At 33.8% G+C, this 25,734-nt stretch overlaps 1 protein-coding gene across 5 annotated transcripts in view; it reads left to right on the forward strand.

Annotated features, from left to right (window-relative positions):
* Window positions 1–25,734, forward strand: part of Hasp (Hig-anchoring scaffold protein) — a 115,229-nt gene that overhangs the window by 51,043 nt on the left and 38,452 nt on the right. For 2 of the 5 annotated variants that reach the window (XM_072534278.1, XM_072534279.1), the window contains exons 11-14: window positions 3,642–3,846; window positions 11,958–12,229; window positions 12,309–12,668; window positions 21,432–21,668. In XM_072534278.1, the coding sequence (XP_072390379.1) occupies window positions 3,642–3,846; window positions 11,958–12,229; window positions 12,309–12,668; window positions 21,432–21,668 (1,074 nt within the window). Of the gene's footprint in view, window positions 1–2,235; window positions 2,455–3,641; window positions 3,847–11,957; window positions 12,230–12,308; window positions 12,669–21,431; window positions 21,669–25,734 lie in introns of those variants that run through there. The other 3 variants (XM_072534280.1, XM_072534282.1, XM_072534281.1) reach the window with 3 other exon arrangements.

Raw genomic sequence — 25,734 nt, forward strand, 5'->3', positions numbered from 1 at the left:
TAATACTCTTACCACAGATCTCCCAAGAATAATGTGGATTTGTTCCTTGAAGAGACACACGACAATAGATTATCAAAGTGATGAAGTGACAAAAAAAGTGGCGCATACAAAATGAAATGGGCAACCTCGAACATCTAATGCACCTGATAAAATAACTATATATCAACAATACAATAAACGTAAGAGTCGACAACACATATTCTGATAACTTCAAACTAAAAGCCAGCGTTCATCAAGTATTCCTTACGCTCTTGAGAGAGCGTGGGAGAAGAAGAATTAGGGGATGATAGCCTCTAGAACTAAAACAGAAATATTGAATAAATAAAACCAAAAAAAAAAATTATAAACAATTTGCCGAAAAGAGCGCCACCAAATTCACCAAAGAGCGTCGCCATGATTGAAGTATTCAGCAGAATTGTTGAATCTGCTATTTAGTACCTACTATTTCCTTAATAAAACTACTAGTCCAGGAAATGAAGCATTTCACCTCGCAATTTTTTCGTCCTGCGTGGATTGACTTGAAATTTTAACAGAAGGTAGGTAATAGCCTAAGGATCAAAATCTATATCGAACCAAAGTGCGCCAAAGCCTTGGGGGTGGTTGCCACCCCATCTCGGGGGTGAAAATTTTTTTTATGTTTTAACCACAGGTTTAGATTAAAAAAGTGATTCTAAACAAAAAATGTTCCATACATTTTTTTTGTAAAACTGATATTTTTCAAGTTATTCGCGATTGAAAGTAACAACTTTTAGACGAAAAAATCGACGTTTTTAATCGATTTTTCGTGAATAACTCGAAAATGGTGCATTTTATCAAAAAAATTGTAGAAAACAAATTTGTAGCTTTTACAAATACAATTCGTTTTTTAAAATGTGTTTGCGATATAATAGGAACCGAAATACGGCCTATCAATGTTCAGCGGTTTTCTTCAAATGCCAAATTTGAAAGATTCAAAGTCAAATATCGGGAAAATAATGCATTTTTAAAAGAAAACTCATAGAACCTTTTTTAAAGAGCATAAATAGACCTATCATAAAAAAAAAGACTCTAGCTCAAAAATTGAGTGAGTTACCTATGATGAAAATAAGGTCAATACCTCATTTTTTTTACGAAAAAATCGATGAAAACAACCCCCTAAACACCACCATAATTAAAATCGATCTTCACCCTTCTGCAATTCTCTTTGTACATGTATTGTTAATACGTCCAAGAAGTTTGACCCATTTAAAATGCTTAGTTTTAGAAAAAGTACAGCTTAAAGCGAGAAACGATTTACAATGTCATATTTTTTACCCTTCTTTTTTTAAATATCCCCGAAAATACTGAATATATGAAAAAAATAAAACTATACAAAATTGTAGCTTTTTTAATGACTTAAATTTTCCTTTATTTAGATTTGTTGTACAATGAATATTTGGCGATATATAGCCGTTTAAAGCATCGATTTACGATCAAGCACCATCTTTTTCGAGCCCTTTAAACTCACCCCATTTAAAAACCAAGAGTTCCAAAAAGATTTAATTCACAGATCCTTGTAGCTCTTAAAAACCTCTACAAAATCGGTTTTGAAGAAACACTCTATCGTTAAAAATGAAGGAAATATGTTAAAAAAACCAATTAATTTTTTGAAATAGGTTACCCAGATAGTTCAAAATTAATAGCTTTTTCCCATGCTTTTACTGGCTGTGATACTGTATCTGCTTTTTACAATAAAGGTAAAAAACATTTTTTTGATATTCTTCAAAAAAGACCGGACATGAGGGAACATGCCGAAATTTTTTACAGTAGTACTGCTAAGCTTGAAGATATTTTAGATGCTGGCAGATACTGTGCAATAATGTTGTACGGAACTGTTCAAGACACGTAGCTTACCAAGTTAAAAAAAATAAAAGATTTGGAAGCTTTTCTCGAGCAGATGCGGTACGAACAGTTCATCAAAGCTACAACGAAAAACTGTGCGGTTAAGCTATCATCCCTTCTGCCCATTGTTGATGCCTTAGATGAGCATTCAAAAAGATGCTATTGCCAAATTCAACAGTGGCTTGGCAATGAAAATATCAGAGCAACAGATTGGGGATGGTATTGCAAAGATGGTTTGTTATTACCCGTACGCATGAACAAACAACCTGCACCCGATGAACTTTTGAAAATTATTTTTTGCCAATGCAAAAAAGGATGCGGCGTTTCATGTGGGTGCAGAAAAGTTGGTTTATACTGTAACTCTACTTGTTCTAGGTGCTCAGGTGAATGGTGCAATAATAGTCCACCAATAATTGAAGAAGATGAGGATGACATAGATCACGATGAAGATGTAATTGATGACGAATAAAATTAATATTATAATTGTTTTACCTATAAATGTAAATATTTTCAACTATTTATGTAAATGTATAAGAATATATGGTGCCTTTTTATGTTGATAAATTTTTTTGTATTTAATTCTACTTTTTTCAATTTATATCTATTAAATTAGTTAATAAAAACGGCAATGTTGTAAAGGGTGATTTTCATAAGTTGAAAAGTTGCAAAATTTTGGCAAAAAATTGTTTTTACCTATAGTACTCATAACAATTGATTTTTAAGGGTTGAAAATTTATGAAATTGTATTTTAAAGTATCAAAAAATCACTATTTAACTAATCCAAACCAAATTTCACTCATCTCAAGATTTGTAATGTTATTTTACAATTTTTGAAAATTAGGGGTAGTTTTCACCCCTAAGAACAATCAGGGTTCATCGGCATGACATAAACTATAAAGCAGAGGGTGAGTTGAGCTTAAATCCAAATTTTTATCCAAATCGATACAAGGCGAAATCATTTTTTTAGAATTAGTAAATTTTTTACATTAATCTCTAACAAGGGTTGCTTTTTAAGGGTTGAAATATGATGGAACTCTATTCAAAAGTATAAAATAATCATTATTTAACTAATTCAAACCAAATCTTACCCATATTCAGGTTTAATATGTTATTTTATAATTTTTGACAATTAGGGGTAGTTTTCACCCCTAAAACCCTTCAGCGCACTTCGGTTCGATATAGATTTTGATCCTTGGGCTATCACCTACCTTCTGTTAAAATTTCAACTCAATCCATGCAGGACGAAAAAATTGCGAGGTTTTAACTTTTTTCGAGCTTCATTTCCTGAACTATACTATGAAAGATATATTTGATCTTCCGAAAATGTCGATGCTCAAACAACGTCTGTATCGGCGAAAAGCCGGTACCACCTAGTGATCCCCTTAAGATCTTATCCGGGAATGAATCTTAAAAAGCGTCTCTTCGATGATAATTCACACAGTCTAGGATCTCCAGCTGTATCGGATTTTCTCAATGTAAATAAATGATTTCATTTTGTTTATTCCAATCCAAGTGTTTACTAAAACACGTCGATTAAAACCTTATATCGGATGGAACTAATTTACTGAACTAATGACTAATTTACTCCGTATGGACAGTAAGAGTGGAAAATAAAGACGAACTTTATTCAGAACAGGTGTTCTATAAAGATCAGTATAAAAAAGTATAAGTAATTAAAAAATACATAAAAAATAGATACCGTAAGAGACTCAAGTGCAAAAGAAACAAAACGACTTACCGCATTCTAAAGAATTATTTCAAAGAACCTCATCTTTCTTTAGTATACTGTCCCTATCCTGGAAATGTGCAGAATGGAAAAATTTTGTTAGTTGGAAACATGGGTTTGTACGACTATCGTCCGTATGTTCGAAAAGTAACAAACAACAAACAAATCATGTACGATTGTGACAAGGGATATGTGTTGGCTGAAGGTCCTCCTGGAGCGACGTGTATTGGAGGTCATTGGAGCCCGAGAGAATTACCTAAGTAAGTGATTTTGTATTATTTTGTTCGTTTCATAAGAAATTTTAAAATAGTATATTTTAAAAACGCCCTTATTGTTTCAATAAGTGCGTCCACAATATTGTTTTTTTTTTAAATAACTTTAAACCAGCTTCTTTAACCAGTACTATACACGGTTCACAATTTGTTGATAGCTCACTACTTTAACCCTAATCAGAAAACTGAAATACAGAGAGGATAGGTAATACGATATAATAGTAAAAACCAACCTAAAACTGACTGTTTAAGACGTTTTCGACTAACCCACATTATATCTGAAGGAATACAATACCTTATAATCCTATTACGGGGGTATATTGAATGGTTAGAAATGAACGACCAGTGTCGTAGAGTATATGATTGAAACATTTATTTGAACTAAATAAATATATTTTTTAAATTGTACTTATGTAAATTGTATTTTTTAATAAAACTTATTTATTTTATTCAAAAATAAAAAGTTTCTTGCCATTTGTAAAAGATACATTTATTTAATTAAGGAAAAAGGCGCCAAATGTCGCGTGGCAAAATTTCCAATGTGTTTTAAATGTATCCATTATTTTCGAATCCGGAGAAAACTAATAAATATTTTTGAAAAATTTAAACGTAGAATGAAAGATTACATTATTACTCAGGGCAGAAAGTCCCTGAAAACTTCTACAATGTTTATTTTAATGTTATGTAACAGGGGTGACGTAGTACTAATAGCCGACAACTGGAAAGAACTGAAGACGATGATCGATGAGCTTCATACGGAATCCATAAAAAAAGGACTGAAAATGAATCTGAGTAAAACTAAGCTAATGTCGAATAAAGATGATCAACCGACGATAACCATCCAAGGAACAAAAGTGGAACATGTAGAAGAATACATATATCTGGGTCAGAATATCAAGGCGAACAAAGAAAACCAAACTACCGAAATAAGCAGACGAGTAAGAATGGGATGGGCCGCATTTGGAAAACTCTCATACATACTGAGAGACAAAAAGATACCCCAAAACCTTCGAACCAAAGTGTTCGATTCTTGTATCCTTCCCGTTCTCACTTACGGAGCTCAAACCTGGACATTCACAAAAAAGAACATAGACAAGATTCGAAAAACTCAGCGAGCCATGGAACGACATATGCTTGGTATCTCACTAATAGATCGGCAAACGAACGAAGCAATCCGGAACAAAACAAAAATAAAGGACGCCGCGAAACAAGCAGCTAAATTAAAATGGAAATGGGCTGGACACAACGAACGTCTCGAAGATGGTAGATGGAACAAAGAAGTCGGAAACTGGCGACCGTACGATGCGAAGAGACCAAGAGGAAGACCTCAAATGCGCTGGAGCGACGATATCAAAAGAGTCGCAGGACCAATGTGGAAACGCCTAGCACACAACAGGGATGAATGGCGAGAAATGGGAGAGGCCTTTATTCGACAATTCGGATAGAAAAAAGAGCTAAAAAATTGAAAAATTTTTGAAATATTGAAATAATTGAAAATATTGCATGCAAAAGAAACTTTTTATTTATTCTAAAAAATATTTCATTCTGCCAATTTTTCAAAAATGCTTTTTAGTTTTCTCAGAATTTGAAAAAAAAATGGATACATCTAAAATACATTGAAGATTTTAACAGGCGACATTTTGCGCCTTTCCCCTTTAATACCTTACGATTACAACTACTATTACTTACCTTATATAATTACGATTAGAAAACTATTCAAATTCAAAATAAATAGGATCAACTTCGGAATCCGAGTCGTCTTGAGGGTTAATAATTAGGTTAATAATCTCTACGGTCGCATCAATTATGTTATCAAGATCCCACATTTTTTGTTCTTCTTCTATTACATGTCTTACTGCATCTTTTCAGTTTTGTTTTGTAATATGTTATAAAGACTCGTATAACAATTCACGTACAGCGTGTATTTTATATGACGTATATGACATAACTTTTCATTTGTGCCCAAATGAGTTCAATTGGATTTATTTCGCAGTGGTAGGGTGGAAGTCTAAAGACTGTGATGTTTCGCCTTTCCGCCATTTTGTCAAGTACGTATTTCTTGAACTTAGATTTGTGTTGCCGGGCAATTTTTAAAAGTTCTGCTTTTACCATTCCATCTTCGTAAGGCAGATACTTATGCCGCAGCCAGTCAAGAATATCCTGTTTCTTCCACGCATTCGTTAGAAGTCTTTCTACTACGTGAATGATAAGGTGCATTATCTAATACTATAATTGAATTTGGTGGTATGTGTTCATTCATTTGCTCAAAATACTCTTCGAAAACATCAGCTGTCATCTCCTCGTGATAGTCTTTTGTGCTTTTGTAATAAAATTCCAACAAACCATGCTTAACAAATCCTTTTTCACTGCCAATGTGAGAAATTATTAATCTACTGCCTTTACCAGAAGGTGGGGAGATACCAGTAAACCAACCTTCCATAAAGGCTTGCCTGGAGCTTAATATATTTTTATCTGACCAAAATTTTTTAGAGTATGACCTGAGTTTACCCACGTTTCATCCTGGTAGAAGATGGGCCTTTCTTCAGCCCGGAATTTTCGTATGAATCTTAGATAATTTCTTCTCCAACATCATCTTCTCCTCCCGGTCAATCAAAAGTGATTTTCGGTCTGATTTCTCCCACCGGAAATTTAATTCTTTTAAAACTTGCCACAATTTAGTTCGTCCGATATGAGGCAAATCCGGGTCGTCTCTAACTTCTTGTAAAATTTTGTTTAGGTTTGGTATTTCTTTTTTGAAAAAAAATCAATGAATTTTCCTTCGAATACCATTTTTGTCAAATTCATCAATTTCAATAGGCTTTTTCCCTCTCTTTAAGTTTTCGTTTGTGTTTGGGTTAGCTATACCGTGTTTTTTTCTTTCTGATAGGAACCTATATAAAGTTGACCTACGCCAGTCATGTTGGCACAACTTTCGACTATGTTGCGAACAGTGTTTGTGGGATTCTGAGAAACCAGAGCATCGTGAACATTCAGGACAATAGTCTTCTCTCTTGGTGAATAGACAGACTTACTGAATGGTCTAAAAAAAACGTACTAAACAAAAGAATTGTTTTCGTTCGTAATAACTTCACCCTTTCAAGTTAAGTTTCGAATATAATTATATTATTAAAAATCTGGGAAATTCCATCTTAATTATCTTGCAACGAATAGTACATTCGGATATGAATTCCAGGTTTTCTAGTAAAGTGATTAAACGCGAAGATTAGTATTGAAATATCCAAAGAGATAAGGTATTCTTGTTTACAAAATTGTTAATGGTTAAATTATTATTTTTATTAATATAATATAATAACCAACATTAGTCGTGAAAGTTTTAATTGTTTTTTTGCTAAATATATTAGTATTAAAATATTATCAATATTATATATAACAGTATTAAAACATTATATTATTATTTAATGAATAAACACCTTAGGAACGCCTATGATTTACGACCGTTTTATGAGTTTGAGGCATATTTCGTGCTCTCAACAATTTGTGAACAGAGAATACAAATATCTATTATGGATTTACCCACTGTACGTAAAAATAATTCAATTAGCTAATTTAAAGAAGGTGGTACTTCTTTTTGACTAATTATATTGACAGGACTGCCTACAATATCATTCGATTCGTCACTTACAACTAAAAATGCAGAACACTATGATTCAGCACCAATTAGTGGTGATAAAAATGATTTGAAGGCTGAACATGTTAATATTACCAGTTTTTGTGGCGATTTTATTAAAATTTAAAATGAATGAAGACACAGTGTTCTGTATTGTATCATTTAAGTCAAAAATAGATTTGTTACAGTTAATGAAAAATTGATTGTACTGCATTAACCCTTGTTTGTGAGAGCCAATAAATGTTTCTAAAGATAAGCACATATTTTGAAGGTCAATTAGGGTTTAATATTATTTTTATTATACCACTTATTACTAAGAAGGTTGTTGAGTACATCTGAGTACTAAAAATACGACTATAGCACTATATACAGGGTGAGTCATGAGGAACTTTACATACTTCTACCATATGTAGAGTCCCTCAGGGAGCATATCATGTGGCCACTAAAAAATGTCAACTCCTCTTCTTTGTTAATTAACAGGGTGATTTGTGTAATTGACCATTTATTTCATTTTACTGTAGTGTTTATACGGCTTATTTGATTTTTTTAATTTTTGCATGATACAGTACACTACTATCAAGCATTCGACTGGTATTAGCTAAACTAAAAAATTCCAGGACTGGCTTTGGAAAAATTAATTTAGGGATTCGTATTAAATATTACACCCTGTATAAATTTTTTTTAAAATGCAATAAGTGATTTTCAAACTAAATAAATAGCCAATTAAAACGACATATGCGACAATGTTGTCGCACTTTTATTAAATTTTTAGTGAACGATCAAATCTTACCAAAAATAGAACAACCATAATGAAGTATTAAATTATAAGGTATTAATTTAAACAAATGTTATAAATTTCAAACATTTTAATTAAAATGAGTTCCTACAACATAATCTAATACGTAGAAAATTAACATCTTTACTGTCACTTTGTATTATCGCTACGATAGAATCAATTGTTTTTCAATTTTAAATTTTTACTTATAGATCGTATTGGGGCATTATTTTCGATAAATAATAAATTAAATTGATTAAAAAGTCAAACCTCTTGTATGTGTTAGTTTTTGTTGATTGTAAATGATTAAAATTTTATGTCAAATAATAATACATTGCATCAACTGTACTAAATAAAAATAAATCTAAAAAAGTTTAAAATGAAGGTTGGCGTTGACCGTTTGACGTTTCTTGACATTTTATACCCATTGTCATTATTGTCATTATCAATTGTTATTTATGTGTACAAGAATACATATTTCTTCTGTCATATCTACGTTAAGTACATTGTGTTAGTTTTGGTAGAGCTTTTGTTACTTTCGTTCAAAATGCCACATTAGTTTTCGACCACAGAATATGCAGACATAATATTTGTTTATGGATTCTGTAATGGGAATGATAGGGCTGCTAGTAGAGAATATCGCAGGAGATTTCCTAATCGTCGAACTCCCAGTCATCCAACATTTGGGTCAGTTTTTAATTATTTGCGAGAAAATGGCACTTTTCCTAGTGGAACAACAGAGCGACATGTAGATGAAGCGCAGGAAGATGACATTATGGACGCCGTTACTATGAACCCTACAATAAGCACTAGACAAGTAAGTCGAGAACTCAATGTTACTCAATCAAAAGTAAGTAGAGTCTTACAAAAAAATAATCTATACCCATATCACATTCAAATGGTTCAGCGACTATATGCTGGAGATGAGATCGATAGGTTGGAATTTTGTAGATGGATTAACAATAATCGACCAACGCTATAGAGGACACTATTTACAGATGAAGCACAATTTACCAGAGACGGGATAAGTAATTCACGAAATTCACATGTGTGGGCAGAAGAAAATCCCCATGCTATTCGAGAACGTCGTTCTCAGTTAAGGTTTTCGGTTAACGTGTGGATTGGTGTCATAAATAACCAATTAGTAGGTCCTCACTTTTTTGATGGTCCCTTAACAGGGCAGGTCTATTTGAACTTTCTACAAAATATTTTGCCGAATTTGCTTGCCAACGCGAACGTTGCTATCCGAGGGATGTATTTTCAGCATGATGGGGCACCCCCACACTTTTTACTGGCAGTGAGACAACATCTCAATAATCTCAACAGGTGGATAGGACGTGCAGGTCCTATTTCGTGGCCTTCAAGATCCCCTGATTTCAATCCCGTTGATTACCATATTTGGGGGAGATTGAAGCAACTAGTTTACGCAGTGAATATTAATAACCGACAACAATTAATTGATAGAATTATACATTGTTGTAATACTATTAGAAACGATCCCCAGAGTATCCGTAATTCAATACGTCAATTAACAATTCGGCAACAAAAATGTGTACAGGCTGCAGGGTTCCATTTCGAAAATCTATTTTGAATTATATTTATTTTGTTACCATTATTGTATCTTTTCCAGTTCTAATTTATGGGTTTATCATAACTATGTACATATTTTTAGTTTTTTTTTTTTTAAATTGTTCTTCGTTATTGTTAGTAGTTACTGTTTTTTGTTGTGCAGTGACTCAGTTTATCATTTCAATTAAAATGTTTGAAATTTATAACATTTGTTTAAATTAATTACCTTATAATTTGATACTTCATTATGGTTGTTCTATTTTTGGTAAGATTTGATCGTTCACTAAAAATTTAATAAAAGTGCGACAACATTGTCGCATATGTTGTTTTCATTGGCTATTTATGTAGTTTGAAAATCACTTATTGCATTTAAAAAAAAATATATACAGGATGTAATATTTAATACGAATCCCTAAATTAATTTTTCCAAAGCCAGTCCTGGAATTTTTTAGTTTAGCTATTACCAGTCGAATGCTTGATAGTAGTGTACTGTATCATGCAAAAATTAAAAAAATCAAATGAGCCGTATAAACACTACAGTAAAATGAAATAAATGGTCAATTACACAAATCACCCTGTTAATTAATAAAGAAGAGGAGTTGACATTTTTTAGTAGCCACATGATATGCTGAGGGACTCTACATATGGTAGAAATATGTAAAGTTCCTCATGACTCACCCTGTATAAGCTATTGGTATTCATTGACCTCAAAAAGTCTACAGGCTTTGCTAATAAAATATAAAGATCAAAATAAAACTACCACCAAAAGAGATATTCTTGCCGCTACAAATAGAAAACTGAGACAAAAGAGCAAGATATCTACCACGTTTACCTAATAATATATTTTTAGTTTGCCACAAATCGAGTCCCGCAACTGTACTTGTTCCCAAAATCAACGGCACATTATAAACAACTAAAACAACTAAAAATGAACACTTAAACTCAGTGTTGTACACAATAAATGAAAGTAAATACCACTAAATAGCTTAATCAAAAGAATACGCTCCAAACGTTGCTAAAGAAAGACCAATTACTCTGTTTTATGGTTATATTGTCGAAACATTTCCCAAAGATACTCCCCACACAACCTAAAAGAAATCATCCGAAACAAAGACCGCTTTACCGCTTGTCTTTAAAAATCCTTTCTTCAGTTAAATCCAACCCAGGATATCATTCCTTGAAGCAGCCGCAAAAGGCCTAACACAACTTAGGTAAGTATTTTTTAAAAGTTCTAGGAACAGAGAGAGAAGCTATACATAGTTGCATTGCGCGATATATAATACAATATAGAGACGCTTATCTTTGATCTTCCCTCGCTCTGTCACCAAGCTGTGGCAAGTTTCTCTTCTCTTCCTCCTCTTCTTTTTATGTAGCCATGACTCTGTCTCTTTTTCAATGAGCCTCCAGTAAGTTGTCGCTCCATCGTTTTCGTGGTCTTCCTACTGATCGTAGGAAACCGTCTCTTGCTGTCTATACTATTCTATTTGTTGTCATTCGGCTTATATGATCGTTCCATTCTACTCTTTCATTTCTTACCCAGTTCTGAATGTTCTCCACCTTTCATCTACGTCGTATATCTGTACTTCTAGCTCTGTTCCATAGTGTCTTACCATCAATTTTTCATCTAGTATCTAGCGTCTTCAGTAAATGTTTACTTTAGAAAACTGTTAAATAATGTTTTGAAAACCTTAGGTTGAAAAGTAGGTATTTACTACGCAGTAAGAAAATCTGTTTTTGAAAACTTTTCCATTCATCTTCAGATGTAATTAGTTGTGCTTTTAATTTTAATAGTTTTAGCTCTACTCATTTTAGTAACGAAGTTTATTGTGGCATTGGGCTTCCCATACAGTAGCCCAATAGAGGTTTAGGTTGACTTTTCCTCCAAAAGAAATACATATGGTACTTCTCTACTTTATTACAAACTTCAACGTACTTTCAATTGACCCATGTTGCTGCTGCGACTTACCTTACGGCGGTCAGCATTGCTACTTACATTCGGCATTGATCTAATTTCTATTTCAATGCATGTAAAACAATTTACTATACATTTATTAAGATTTCTTAATATTTTAGCAACGATGTTCAAGATTCACAAATGTTTTTATTTCATTTTTATATCTTTTACAGATGCTTATTGGGTCAGCATCCAAGAATCCGTTGGAATCGTAGAAAACGATCTGCCATAATGGAAAAATATAAAAGAGCCTTCATTCGCAATCACAAATTCATATATGCAGGTAACCAAAAAAGAAATATCCATAACTACCTTCATCTTGCCGAAGAAGATTTGAAACTAATACGAAATAAGAGAAATGTTGTGGTAAAAAAGTCGCTTTATCAAAGAGTTGCCGAAGCTCTCCAATTTTTTAACAGTATTAGGAAAAAGCGAGCCCTTAAAGGTAACCTTGTGTACAGCTTATTAAAGATACATTTAGATAATATTAAACAGATTATATACAGTAATAATTTGAATTATAGGTGGAAGTGGTAGCAGAGCTCTTGGTACAAGTCACCGAGGTTCTAGCTCCAGTTTAAACTTGAGAAGAGGAAATAAAAAGAATCCTTACGAAGACGACGAGGACGATAAACCTGGAAATCAGGTAATAGAACCGAAAAAACCCAAACCAAAAAACAAAGGTCCTTGCGAACCGTTGTCCAGTGAACCATACGTCAACATCGAAGTCGTAAAGAATGGAAGAGAACCTAATGTAAGTTTTAGCGCCGGCACCGTTGTCAAAATGGCCTGTGGTAAAGGATACGGGTTAAATATGCCGGAAAATAAGACAGCCAAATGTGTACGAGGAAAATGGCGACCCACACAGCCTATGTGCTTAATATGTAAGTTCTTTTGTCATTATAATACCATTTCTAACACGTTGACTGCTTTCATAAAAATGTTCACGAATTTAAAATATCTATAAAAGTTAAATGTAGTTATTTTGTAATACGAAAACTTGGATGGAACTATGAAATAAAGATATCTTCGTCACTTAAATAAAATTATTAGAATTTTCCACAAATAGAGGTAAACAAGTTGTAGCAGAACTTCGATTAACCGTCATTCTTGCGGTCAATGTTGCAATACACAGATAACGGAAATACTTTGAGAAAAATGCTATTAATCTTTAAATCATAATTAATTATCATAAAAATCATTATTTAAATTCTCAGTAATTAATAAAATAAAAAATATTTATAGTAGCAAAGTAGCGTCTATCCGTATTTTTTTTGCATTTAAAATCACTTAATACACTTAAAAAGCAATCAATCAATAATGCCTTTTTATTGTTCATAAAAAAATACAATACAATATTCTGTTTTAGCGACATTTGTTCTCCTTGGCACATGCCATCAGGAGGGTTGGCAAACAAATATTATTCTCTAATATACAAAAAATTACACTAAGGCTAATTCTATCTAACAAGGTCATTAAAATTAATAAATATTAAATTAAATCAATACTCATATAAATGTTATAGTAATAAACTGAATGTGTATATGCTACTTAGTAAGACTTAGCACTAGACTAAACAATAATAACAATGTATAACAATATACGGCCATGCCTTTCTACAATAACCTGCTAACTCAGCCCGTCCCTGTCTCATCATAGTAACTACTTCCACTCTCCTAAGTTCATTTCTACCCAACGACATTAACCTAATCTGTCTCAATACCGAACATTTTCCCAAAAAATGTATTACATCTTCCCTTTCCTTCGTGTTACACATTGAGCAAAACCTTCTTTCACCATTTCTGCCAGGTGGATCATTCATATATATAATCCACATCTTAATTTGAACAGCCATCGAATGTTCCCAATATTTTCCATTTCCAGTAGATAATGCATGTTTACTTCTTCTTCTCGCAGTTTTTTTAGTGTCCACAAAAATTTGATTCGAGTGCCCTATTCTCAGCCTGACGCTGTATCTCCTCCTTCTTTTTTTCTATCATACTCTTAATCATACTAGGCCAGCTATCTCTCCATCCCATTCACACCTTACCTCAATACCAAATTTTTCTCCCATGCTCATCCAATCTTTCCGCCAGCCACACCTTGCTCTCATCATTTTCTTTCAAAACAAATTTTGGCAATCTATCATTCGAATATATTAGTGTTTTTTTAACATATTTTTTATGTAAATTTATCGTCTATAGCGATCGTCTATATCGTATATATCGTCTAATCTAGCAAATTATTTTAACTCAATTCTTATATTTCCTTTTTTGCCATCTGTAGTAATATTTCTTCTGTCATTCATTGTTTTTTTTTTCTCTGACCTGTGATGATTTTTTATATTATTCCCCTTTTTGTCCATAATTTGTTTGTTGTCAGTGTTTTTTGCATATTAACATTAACATTATTTTTTATTTCATTTTAATTTCGTTTAATTTTTGGTTTTATTTTCTGATTTTAATTTTTTTTTATTTTATTTTCAAAACAGCAACTAACGGATTGTGGTCTGCGTTAAGATCTGGTCCAGGATAAGTTTTAACTGAGGTTATAGAGTTTTTATACCTGGTGTTTTTAATTTGGAGTTTAAAATCTATCTGATTGCTGACAATGTGGTTTTCTGTATGTGAACGAGACGTCCATGTGTATAGTCTTCTCTAAGGAAGCTGAAACCAAATATTGGCAATTACCATATTCTTTTCTTGGCAAAATTCTGCGACTCCCTCCACTCTCTCGTTTAGTATTCCTAATCCGAACTCTCCAACTATATTTTCAACTATACCTGCTCCAATTTTTGCAATAAAGTCTCATAAAATGTACTTAATGTCTCTAGATTTTGTTAACTTCAGTGTATTGTGTAATTTTGAATAAAACTTTCCGATCGCATCTTCGGTATTATCAGCTGTGGTAGCATAGGCTTGATTCATAGTAATATTGCAGTTCCGTGCTTGAATTTTTAGCATTATTATTATTTCTGAAATTTGCATCACACCTAGCAATTGGTTAACTGTTGTAGGTTAACAGAAATTAACAGAAGTTAACGGAATTAATAAAAAAATTGGAATAAATGAATCAGTTTTAATAAGAATAAAGAATTGTATGGAATATTTTACCCAGATTTACTTACATTGAAATGACAGACTTACATTATATGAAACAGTGAACGTGTTAATATATATTTAGTGTCACAATAACCTGGCACAAAAATTATTCTTTTACTGTAAATAATGTTACTCTAAAAGTGGTTTGGAACACACGTAGGATCGTCTTTTACATCTTGATGTAAAACGAAAAATAAAAAGAAATTGAAAATGCATGCCTTTTTATAGAAAAATATTCAAATCGATAAGGTAGCGTTAGTTATTGCTCTAGGTGGGTGAAATCGAGCTTTGGTAATAGAACTTTGCATAGCTGAACGGCAACGCTGGGACTCCTTTGCTTGCGGCGTGATCTAAGGGATTTATGCGTTACTTTAACAGGATTTTCGGTCAAACCTTTCGATAACCTAGTGACTAAGCGTCACTTTTGTCATCGGCAGAAGTAATGATGATAGGTTTCATAGTAAAATAAAAATAAATGTTTGTCAGCAGACAAAAAAGAGAGTTTTTAGAATTTAAAGAAAACAGCGATTTGTACCGGAACAAAAATATATTCGGAGATGAGCAGAGAAGCTGAAACACAAAAATGAAGATATTTAAAACAATTATGTATGTATAGATAGACAAAAATGAAGATATTATGTATGTATAGAGTTCGCCACATAGTCTAAGACCAGGACTAGCATGCATACCAGATCTTATTTTCAGATGTTTTCAGATAACTTAGCAATCAGCGATTCATGCTGTTTGTAATTTTATAAAGGCTGCTTATTTCAACAAATACATTCGACGCTTCTAAAGAATTGTTCTTGAATTTCAAATGAAGTCACTGTAAACTATTTCGTTTTTTGATTTTACTCGACTAAACTATAGAAAAGAAAGAAGGGAAACAGCTAAACAGAAAAAACAATCGTTGTAGCTTGTGAAGTGAAGTGAAGAAAACGGGAAACATATTTTTTTCTAATTTATATACAATTAGCATAGTCACAATTGATAGAAATGTAGGTCAATGGGCCAGAGGAAATTATTAAAAAAATATGAAAAAAGTAAATGCAAAAAATATATTATTATATGTCTTTTTATACATTTATACTTTTTACGGTGTTCCATTTATATGAAGGTATAACGAAGCTATACAAAAATTGTAGAAGACATTCTTAGAACATTTATAGAACAATTAAAATTAGACCACTAAAAAAACATCAAAAAAATCTTAAAAAAATATCACGTCATCCCCTCTACAAATACAGCTATGCTAAATGCAAAAAATATATTATTAGATGTCTATTTATACATTTATACTTTTTGCGGTGTTCCATTTAAATGAAGGTATAACAAAGCTATACAAAAATTTTAGAAGACATCCTTAGAACATTTATGGAACAATTAAAATTAGACCACTAAATATAGCTTTTTCAGGCTCAAGATTTTATTTTGTGAAGATTATAATTTTTTCTTGTTATATGTTATATTTAAACACTAAAGAACATCAAAAAAATCTTAAAAAAAATATCACGCCATCCCCTCTACAAATACAGCTATGCAACGTTCGTGCGTTCTGAGCTAATAGAACATGAACGCACGATTGTGCATTGGTGCAAAAAGCAGTAGTTAATTTCAACAAAAGTCAAGTATTAAAGTTGGTGTTAACGTTATTATTGATTTATTTATTATTTTCACATTAAGTAAACATTTTAACTGCTAGTTCTTATGATAGTCTTTGAAACATGATTTCACTCCCGACAAACACAGATATACATCGCACTTTTCAGCGGAAAATGTTCATATCCGTCGTATCGTCTTGTTTTTGATGGTTGAAGGCATGATCTGTATCTTTTAGAATTTAGATCTGAATGTATACATTCTCAATCTGTAGGTTAGTTTCATCCGTTAAAACACATTTTTTTGCTTGTGCTCCTATCAGAAATTCAGCTAAGTCGAAATTCAAGTAAATTTCTTTTTGGGGATATGAGAAGCAATAGCTTGGGATTTGTAAAGATGCCAAGCATTCACGACCAATAATTACGGTAATATTCTATACATTGATCAAGCACATCTACGTCTCCTATATGTTGGTTATAGTTGTTAATAAGATTTGTCATAGTAATATCAATGTATTGTTTCTATTTTTTATCCCATCGTTTCACTTTAACTGCTTTGTCAGCTGACGTGCAGTTGGATGCCAGCAATACTGGTTTGTTGTCCATCCATTTAACGATGTCCATATCATTAAAGAGAAACTTGTGATTCACCCTAAATTATCTGGCGGTCTTTTTTAAAACGTATACGTTTTCGTTTAGCCAATCTGTTAAACAATAACGTTCCAGAACCATGCATTCCCACTTCTGACAGGCGTTCCAACAACGGAATTGAAGTAAAATATCTATTGAAATAGATACAACTTCCCAGAAGAATTGATTTGGATTGATGCAGTATGACAACAGCTTCTACTCCAAGCGATTTATCAGGAAAAGGTGTTCTCACTCCTTGGTAGACTTCAAAATCTATCATAATGCTGTCACTGGTTGTTGCTACAAACATTCTTAACCTCAGTGGACGCGGTTTATTTTTGAGTACCTGGCATAAGCTTTTTGGGCATGTTCCACAGAAAGGTATTATCTGTTCATCGATAAAATAATATGATGGAACTCTTAACAGTTTATCACAAGCCCTCTTCACTCTGGTTATAATCGGTTGTACCTTCCAGAGGATATTGGTATCACCTTCTTCAGCCGTGTCTCTATAAAATACATGAAACGATGTGCGTGAAGTTTTACACCGCTCGCGTGTAATGTGTTTTGTTATCATCCCAAGTTGCATTTATTGTCTCCAATCCCATATATCCCATTATCAAACGGGCACCAACGAAAATCTTTAATTCTTTCATATTAGTATTGATAAGATAGCCCCTTTTACGCATGTGATCATTGTTTAAACAATTAACTGCGTCCTCAAAAAAAATCATCATATAGGTAGTCCTCAAAATATTCCATCGGCTTTCGTACGGGTTGTAGGTCTTGATTAGAAAAATTATGACCCTTTTGTTGAAATACGCCTTCTTTCTATCTATATTTTTACAGGCTTTTTCCGTTTTTCTTTTTTTTTCTTGTTCAGGAATGTTGCTAGTAGAAGCAGCTTCATTTAACAAAATATTGTCTTCAGTGTCGGATATTCGATCACACTCAGAATCAGGCTCTGAAGAAAGTTCAGACGGGTCGTCAACATCCTCCTCATCGAACGTATCTTCTATTTCAGAATTATTGTCATCATTTATTAATTCCAGCGATAATTCATTAGTAAGGAGTACACCTGGAAACAAAATGACATCTTAAAACAAAAACCCATGCATGTATGTATTTTACAATAAATATTTTTTTTAGCCCAAACGTCACGATCGTGCGGTTGCCAAATCAGACACCAATATTTTCAGGAAACAATCGTTTACCTTTAAAATCTGGTATCTGCATTGTAGTTGATAACTAGTTAATGAAACAAATGTAACAGTTTTAACACTAGAAAGTCGGGCTTAGCATACCTACCTAGAAAGCCCGAAGGGATCATTTTGGCCCCAAGTTCCTAAATCAATAAAAACCAAGTTTAGAATTAACTATTTATTTGGGAATAAACAAAAAATAAAAATAAACAGTTTTAAGAAATTATATAAACTCTTGACGATATAATTTGATTTAATTTTTTAGTTTCATTTTAAACATTTGGAACACCATACAGTTTGCAGTTTTTGGCATTTGCCACACATTGCCTTGTTACAGCCGTGGCACTCATTGGAAGTATGATTTCCTTTACAAAACATTTTTAACTGACATTTTTTTCTTTTTGGCTAGTAACAGTGCTGGTGGTTGGTAAATCCGGTGGTGCTGGGTATAGTACCAGATTTCGGGAGGCAAGGTATGGAGCCCGTAATTATTCACACAGCTGAAGAATAAACTTACGACGACTGATTTTACTTCCAGTAACTTCTTTATAAATAATCCATGCATTTATTGCTCCTAAGTCAAGAATGTTGTAAAACACGTGCATTGGCCATCGTCTTGAAGCAACTTTTGTAGTATGAAGACGCGCCATTTGGTCCACTACATCAACCCCGTATTTTGTTTTATTATAAAAACTTACTGTTTGAGGAAGTTTTTTTCCATCGACAGCAACATCCACTGATTGCTGTAATGAGCTCAACAAAAGCACATTTTTGTGACTCTTTCCTTGGTATGCAGTAAGTGTTATCTTTATCTTTTCGTCGCTCTGGAATATATGGGTAACATATAATTCTCCATTTTTACTCTTTACGCTTAGAGGAACTTCCTTTCTGTTGCGATTCAAAGTACCCACAAGACTTGTTAATTTTTTTTGCAATGCTTTGGCCAATTTTACCGATGTAAAGTAGTTATCTGTCGTAACATTTTTGCCCTTTCCCAGTTGATTTTCCATTAACCGCAAAACAACATTTTTACTCTTTACGCTTAGAGGAACTTCCTTTCTGTTGCGATTCAAAGTACCCACAAGACTTGTTGATTTTTTTTGCAATGCCTTGGCCAATTTTAACGATGTAAAGTAGTTATCTGTCGTAACATTTTTGCCCTTTCCCAGTTGATTTTCCATTAACCGCAAAACAACATGTTCACCAACACATCTTTCTTGCGTAGATGATCAGTGCCAGTATAAGGGTAACCATTTACAATATATTTTGATTCCACGCATGTCAAAAGCCAAAATTTTATGCCAAACTTATCTGGCTTATTTGATATGTACTGTGTGAACGGGCACCTGGCTTTAGAAGGCAGTAGTTGTTCGTCCACAGTAAGGTTTATTCCCGGTTTGTAACATGCACCACTATTTTCTATAAATCCATTCCAAACCGCAGAGGCTAGAGCAAATTTGTCGGTTTTCAATCGTTCAGATCTCTTTTGCTTTATGTCAAATCTGAGATATTTTATAATATCCTTGAATCTGTCTCATGTCATAGTTTGCCTAAAAAACTGAGGACCCCATACTGTTGACCACAAGCTATTGGTTGGGAAATTTTTGGCGCCGTAGACTCCTCTTGCGTACATAATACCAAGGGCAGCCTGCAGTTCTTCCAAATTTATAGTTCATGTGTCATTTTTCAAACATCGATGTGCTTCTGCAATAGTGCATTCTTTTATATGACGTAACATGCTGTCGTTGATTATTAGATGCCAAGCACTTACCACACAATTGTTCCTCACGTTCCTTTTTGCATACGACGTAGGACCTGATTCCTCTCGATAAATGTTGTGCTGAGCGCGGCGTCCTGTAATGAGCAAACATTCAATGAATATGAAGATACTAAAAATCATAATCTTACCAGGTACTGATCCAGAATCAATAACTTTCCACGTTGTTCCGTCTTTCGATTGTTCGGTGTCTTCGATTGAAATAGTTTTTCCTTGTTGACCTCTTTTTCTCTTGTGACTTGGCTTAGATGCACTTGGATTCACGATAAAATTAGCTGACTCGTGCTGTTGAGTTGTAGAAGCAGTGTTTACATAAATTGGTGAGTCTTGTACAATAAAACTTTCTAACTGATCTGAAGCATCAGAGTCACTTGAATCATTATTTTGTGGTGGTACGTATTGTTCATCGTCTGACTCATTATTTTCTGCAAATTCAGATTCACCTCTCGAAACATCTTCTTGTATTTTTCGTATTTCTTCAAGAAGTTCAAGCTCTGATAGTCCACGACGAGACATCTTTACAGTCGTCTTGAATTTTCACAATTGAATGAATGTTTCAATATTCTAGAAACGAGAGTCAGCAGAACCTAATAAACCGCTCAATAAACAAAATACTTTCAAGGAACAAACAGTATGTAACAAAATATCTTCTAGGAATAAACGTACATAAACATAATTTTATCTATCCGACAGAAAGTTAAAAGAAATCGTCAAATTTCCGAGAAAACGATAATAATTCATACAGGGCTAGTTTGGCCCCTTCAGACTTCTATGGTAGGTTTGTTAGAAAATCCATTTAATAAATTTATTTATTTATTTAAAATATTTACTTACGTTTACCGAGTCGTTGGTCAAACTACACAACAGCCAGATTTGTCCCCACCTAGATGCAAACTGAAGCAATGCTTTACCTCTCGTTTAAAATAAGAAGAACCGCATGGTCGTCGCTTGTCGTCTCAGTTCCCAAAAATTAGATTGATGACATTGATTTTTCCTATCGAAAATGAACGCACGATCTTATACGCGCGACCGGAAAGGGTTAGATGTAAGAAAACCGAACTGAATAATATGTAAAATATATCAAATTTATAAAAAATTAGCAATGCTTTAAAACAATAGAGAGATTTAAAAGAAATGATGGCTAAGGACTTCCAACTGTATGGAAACCAACTTTACAAAAAAAACATGACAGAAATTTATTTTGTGCCAGGTTTTTATATATTTTAAATGGTTTTTAAATTTACTAGCTTCATATAACAAGCTTAAAGTTTACTTTTTTACGTTTACTTTTATGTGATGTGTACACAGATTTATTTTTGCTCCTTATTGACGGTTTCAGTACCGTGTTTTGTGCCTATAACCCCATCCGGTATTTATAAATTATCTAAAACCGACCAATATTCATCATCCAACATTACAATCGATTATGATCAACCACTGAATGAAACGGTTGACATAGAGAACGGACAAGTCATTGAATTTTCTTGCGAAGACGGTTACCAGGTACAAGGTCCAAGTAATTTGAGATGCTGGCATGGAGACTGGGCTGTCACCAGTTTTCCCGAATGTAGCCCAGGTAGGTTTAAGGTTTGAATAGCTGCCAAAATCATCTAACATCCGTTTTTGTGCTAACGTTTTTAACATCAGCAGTTCTTGTTTTGCATCTTGCAGAGTTTGAGTTTATAAAAGTACTTTTATTAACTACAATGTAGCTATTTTTATGGCCCAGTTACAGGGTGAGTTTTTAGCACTTGTTTACATTCTTCATAAAAAATAGATGACATGATTTCCTGTAGCGTTTTCATGAATGCTGTTAATAGAACAGTTTATTCATAAGTCACGATTTGCTTGAAGTTTCTTTAGCTTAGATAGTAATTTTAATGCACACATTTCATTACCGAATCACAATTATCTTATTAATTTCCATATTTAACGACTCTTGTACGTATAAACATCAAATATTGAATAAAAAACATTATAAAGGGTGATCCATTTAGAGGTACATTTTTTAACAGGAAAAAACAATGAGAAAAAAAAATTATTTGAAAATATTTATTATCATATAAAAGAACCATTCTTTACAATTACTTCTTAAAGATAATTTCTTTTGAATGTTGGCCATGACTACGATTAAGTTGGTTCATTCTGAAGTTCCAATTCTGGATGACTCGTTCCAGCATTTCGATTGGTATTTCACCAATGACTCGAGTAATGTTGGCCTCCAATGCCTTAATCGTATCTGGTTTATTCATGTAGATTTTGGACTTTAGGTAGCCTCCAAAAGAAGGAGTCTAAAGGTGAGATGTCACAGGATCTAGGCGGCCAATTCACTGGTCCAAAGCGTTCACCGCAGTAAAGCCATGCTTTCACGGGCTGTATGGCAAGTGGCGCCATCTTGTTGGAACCAAATGTCGCCGAGATCACGAGCTTCAATTTCAGGTACCAAATAGTCCGTTATCATGGCACAGTCTCCATTCACAGTAACATTCTGGCCGGCCTCTGTTTTAAAGAAATATGGACCAATGATTCCACCAGCCCATAAACCACACCAAACAGTTGTTTTTTCAGGGTGTAATGGCAACTCTTGAACCTCTTTTAGTCGTTCGTCACTAAAAATATGGGCATTTTGTTTATTAACGTACCCATTAAGCCAAAAATGGGCCTCATCTGAAAACAAAATTTTTCTCGAAAACAGTGCATCTTCTGAAAGCTTATCAAGAGCACATCGACTGAAGCGGTGACGACTCGGAAGGTCGGTCGGCTTCAGCTCTTGCACTAATTGAATTTTGTATGCTTTTAAACTAAGATCCTTACGTAAAATACGCCAAGTTGTTGCATATGACAAGCCAAGCTGTTGAGAACGGCGACGAATCGATTCTTCATTATTTTCGAGTACACTATCCGTTAACGCCGCTATATTTTCTTCAGTACGTGCTGAATGTGGTCTATTTGGTCACGTGTTATCCAATAATGAAAACTGTCAGTTTGACAGTATTCATGCACGATCTCCCATCAAATCCCCACCAAAAAAAGTACCTCTAAATGAATCACCCGTTATATATGTGAGAGATTTTAGACGCGATTGCCATTGCTTGCTTTATGTCATAATTGCTTTTTCTACAGTTACTAGTCTGGTATCACCAATAAAAACAAGTTGAGACCACCACCCAGGTCTGATGCATATGAACTGTCAGCAGACCAACAAGCTGATACCAGAATTGTGCAATGTGATACACATATGGTGCAATATTTACCAGATTGTATAAGGTATAACCAAACATACGGTAATCACATGAAGAAAGATCTGGAAGACAAATCATCTAAAGTTAGCATTTTATTTGCAGTAACTCCATCATAAAATGAACATTCCAAATACTCTGTGTTATGAACCGTATTTTCTTTAACGGCTGCTTGCACAGTGCTGTTATAATCTTGTTCTTTGTGTGCCGTGCTTGTTTTCAAGAGTTGTCTATCATCGTATTGACAAGCTGATGAAATATTTCTCGGTCGAAGCTAGATGGAACAATTCCTCGACCGTTCGACCTGTCCATTGTCTGTTATCATGGGAATAAGAGAATATCTCCTCTTTGATTACTCTATTCTTAAAATACAATTAAAATACATGTCAATTTATTACGTCTATTTATAATATAACATCATCCTCGATATCAGCAACTATGACAGTATGGACGAACTTTCATGCCCCAATTCCCAATTGGATCTGGATTTCTCCATGGATGTTGGCATTTTCACCTGTAACAGTCCACAGTCGCAACATCGTTGGTAAACATCTTCATGAAACGGCATCTCTTCACTACTCTTCACTACTCGAGAACTCCATTTTTGTCATTTAATATAGCCTCAACTTTTCTTAGTAAACCCATCTCTAATATAAAATCGTCGGAGATCTCTGCAATTAATACTCTGTGATCTACTGGAGTCCAATGGATACTGACATATTAGCCTCGCTATATGTATTAATTAGATCACCAGTTGCTGTTTGACACTTGCTTCACCCTACTGTTGCAGGCGATAATTTAAGATGGCCTCGTACTGCTTCTGGACGTGTAATAGTTCTTGTTGTACCTGTATCTACTACAAACGATTTACATTTATTATTGATACGACCCTCGATGTATAAACTATGAATTCTACCGGTGGACGTAATGCTAACAGTTACTATTGGGACTGTGTTTCTTGAGGTCGGCAGTTGCCCCTTGGTGTCGATCCGTTTTAGTTTTCCGACTGTTCTATCATTTTCTTGCAATTACGGCGAATGTGACCTACGTCACCATAATTCTAACAATTTGGCTTGCGTCTCTTCGGCATCGTGTTATGAACTACTTTTCGTACTATTTCTTCCAGATGTTCATCGTTTGGTTCTTCTTTAATGGTTCTTACGCGATGACTCCATGAAATTTGACTAGCTGTTTCATGTTCCAAGGCAATAACGAGCGCTTCGTCTACAACTCTCGGTCTTGCTAGTCGTAAAGCTTTCTTTAATTCACTTTCTGTCAACCCATTGACGAAGGTATCTAGAGCAATTTCTTACAAAATATTGTCTGGTACCTCCGGATAAGCCAACCGCACTATACGAGCAACATCTGCTTCAAACTCTTACAAATTTTCACTTGCTCGTTGAATTCTACTTTTTAGTTGTGCCTTGTAGACTTGTTGTAGATGGGCATCTCCGTAACGTTTGTCTAGTCCAGTGAACAAAGTCTGGTAACATTTTTCTTGACTCTTAGGAATCGATCTTAGAATATCCGCAGCATCACCTCGTAAAGCAGCAGTCAAGAAAACAGTATTTTCTTGTTCTGTCCAATGATTGGCTGTCGTAATACCTTCAAATTATCAAAGGTGTATGGAAAAAGAAGACTTTCCATCAAATGGTGGCAATTTGAATCTCATATGACGTGTCGTTTCGTCTCTAGGTGATTATTCTTTTACTACAGGATCTAAAACTACTGCGTTAACTGGTAGTAGCACTTTTGTATTGGTTATCATGGTCTCTAATCGTTTGATTTTCTCTTCTACGTTGTTTACATTTTTCTGTATTATAATTATAATTTTCAAATTTTTCGTCGTTTTGTCTAGCTGCTTCTTTAATAATTTAAATCGTTTCATCGAATCTTTGAGAAACATTCTCAAATTTCTCGTCGTTTTTTCTAGAAGTTTCTTTGATCTTCCTTAAAACTGCTTCTTCTGCTGATTGAAAATGGAATATATCTGGGTCATCTCCATTCCTGTTGAGAAGATCGTTTACTCGTTCTTGAAGGATCTTCTTGGAACCGCTGCAGTTTTCATCTCGTTCTTCTAGTTGTTTACGTAACTGTTTTACTGATAGTTCTGCAAGCCGCATTTTTGGTCAGGCACACACTTACTTTTAAAACGTTCTTTTTTCAAAGATCACTACCGACCTACGCGGATGTTCCCGACGAAAAATACTTTTGCGTGTTTAAATAAAACGAGCGGTTCTAATTTATATAAATATATTTATTTATAAGTTTACACCATGATAATATTCTTATCAACTTACTCAACTCATAATAGCGCTGCTTATATATACAAGTTATTATGTACTAGAATAATCTGGAATAGTCCACCTCTATTCACGGCTCCAATCTACCGCTCAATCTCTC

The sequence above is a fragment of the Diabrotica undecimpunctata genome, chromosome 6, assembly GCF_040954645.1.
Source record: "Diabrotica undecimpunctata isolate CICGRU chromosome 6, icDiaUnde3, whole genome shotgun sequence".
In the NCBI taxonomy this organism is placed as follows: Eukaryota; Metazoa; Arthropoda; class Insecta; order Coleoptera; family Chrysomelidae; genus Diabrotica; species Diabrotica undecimpunctata.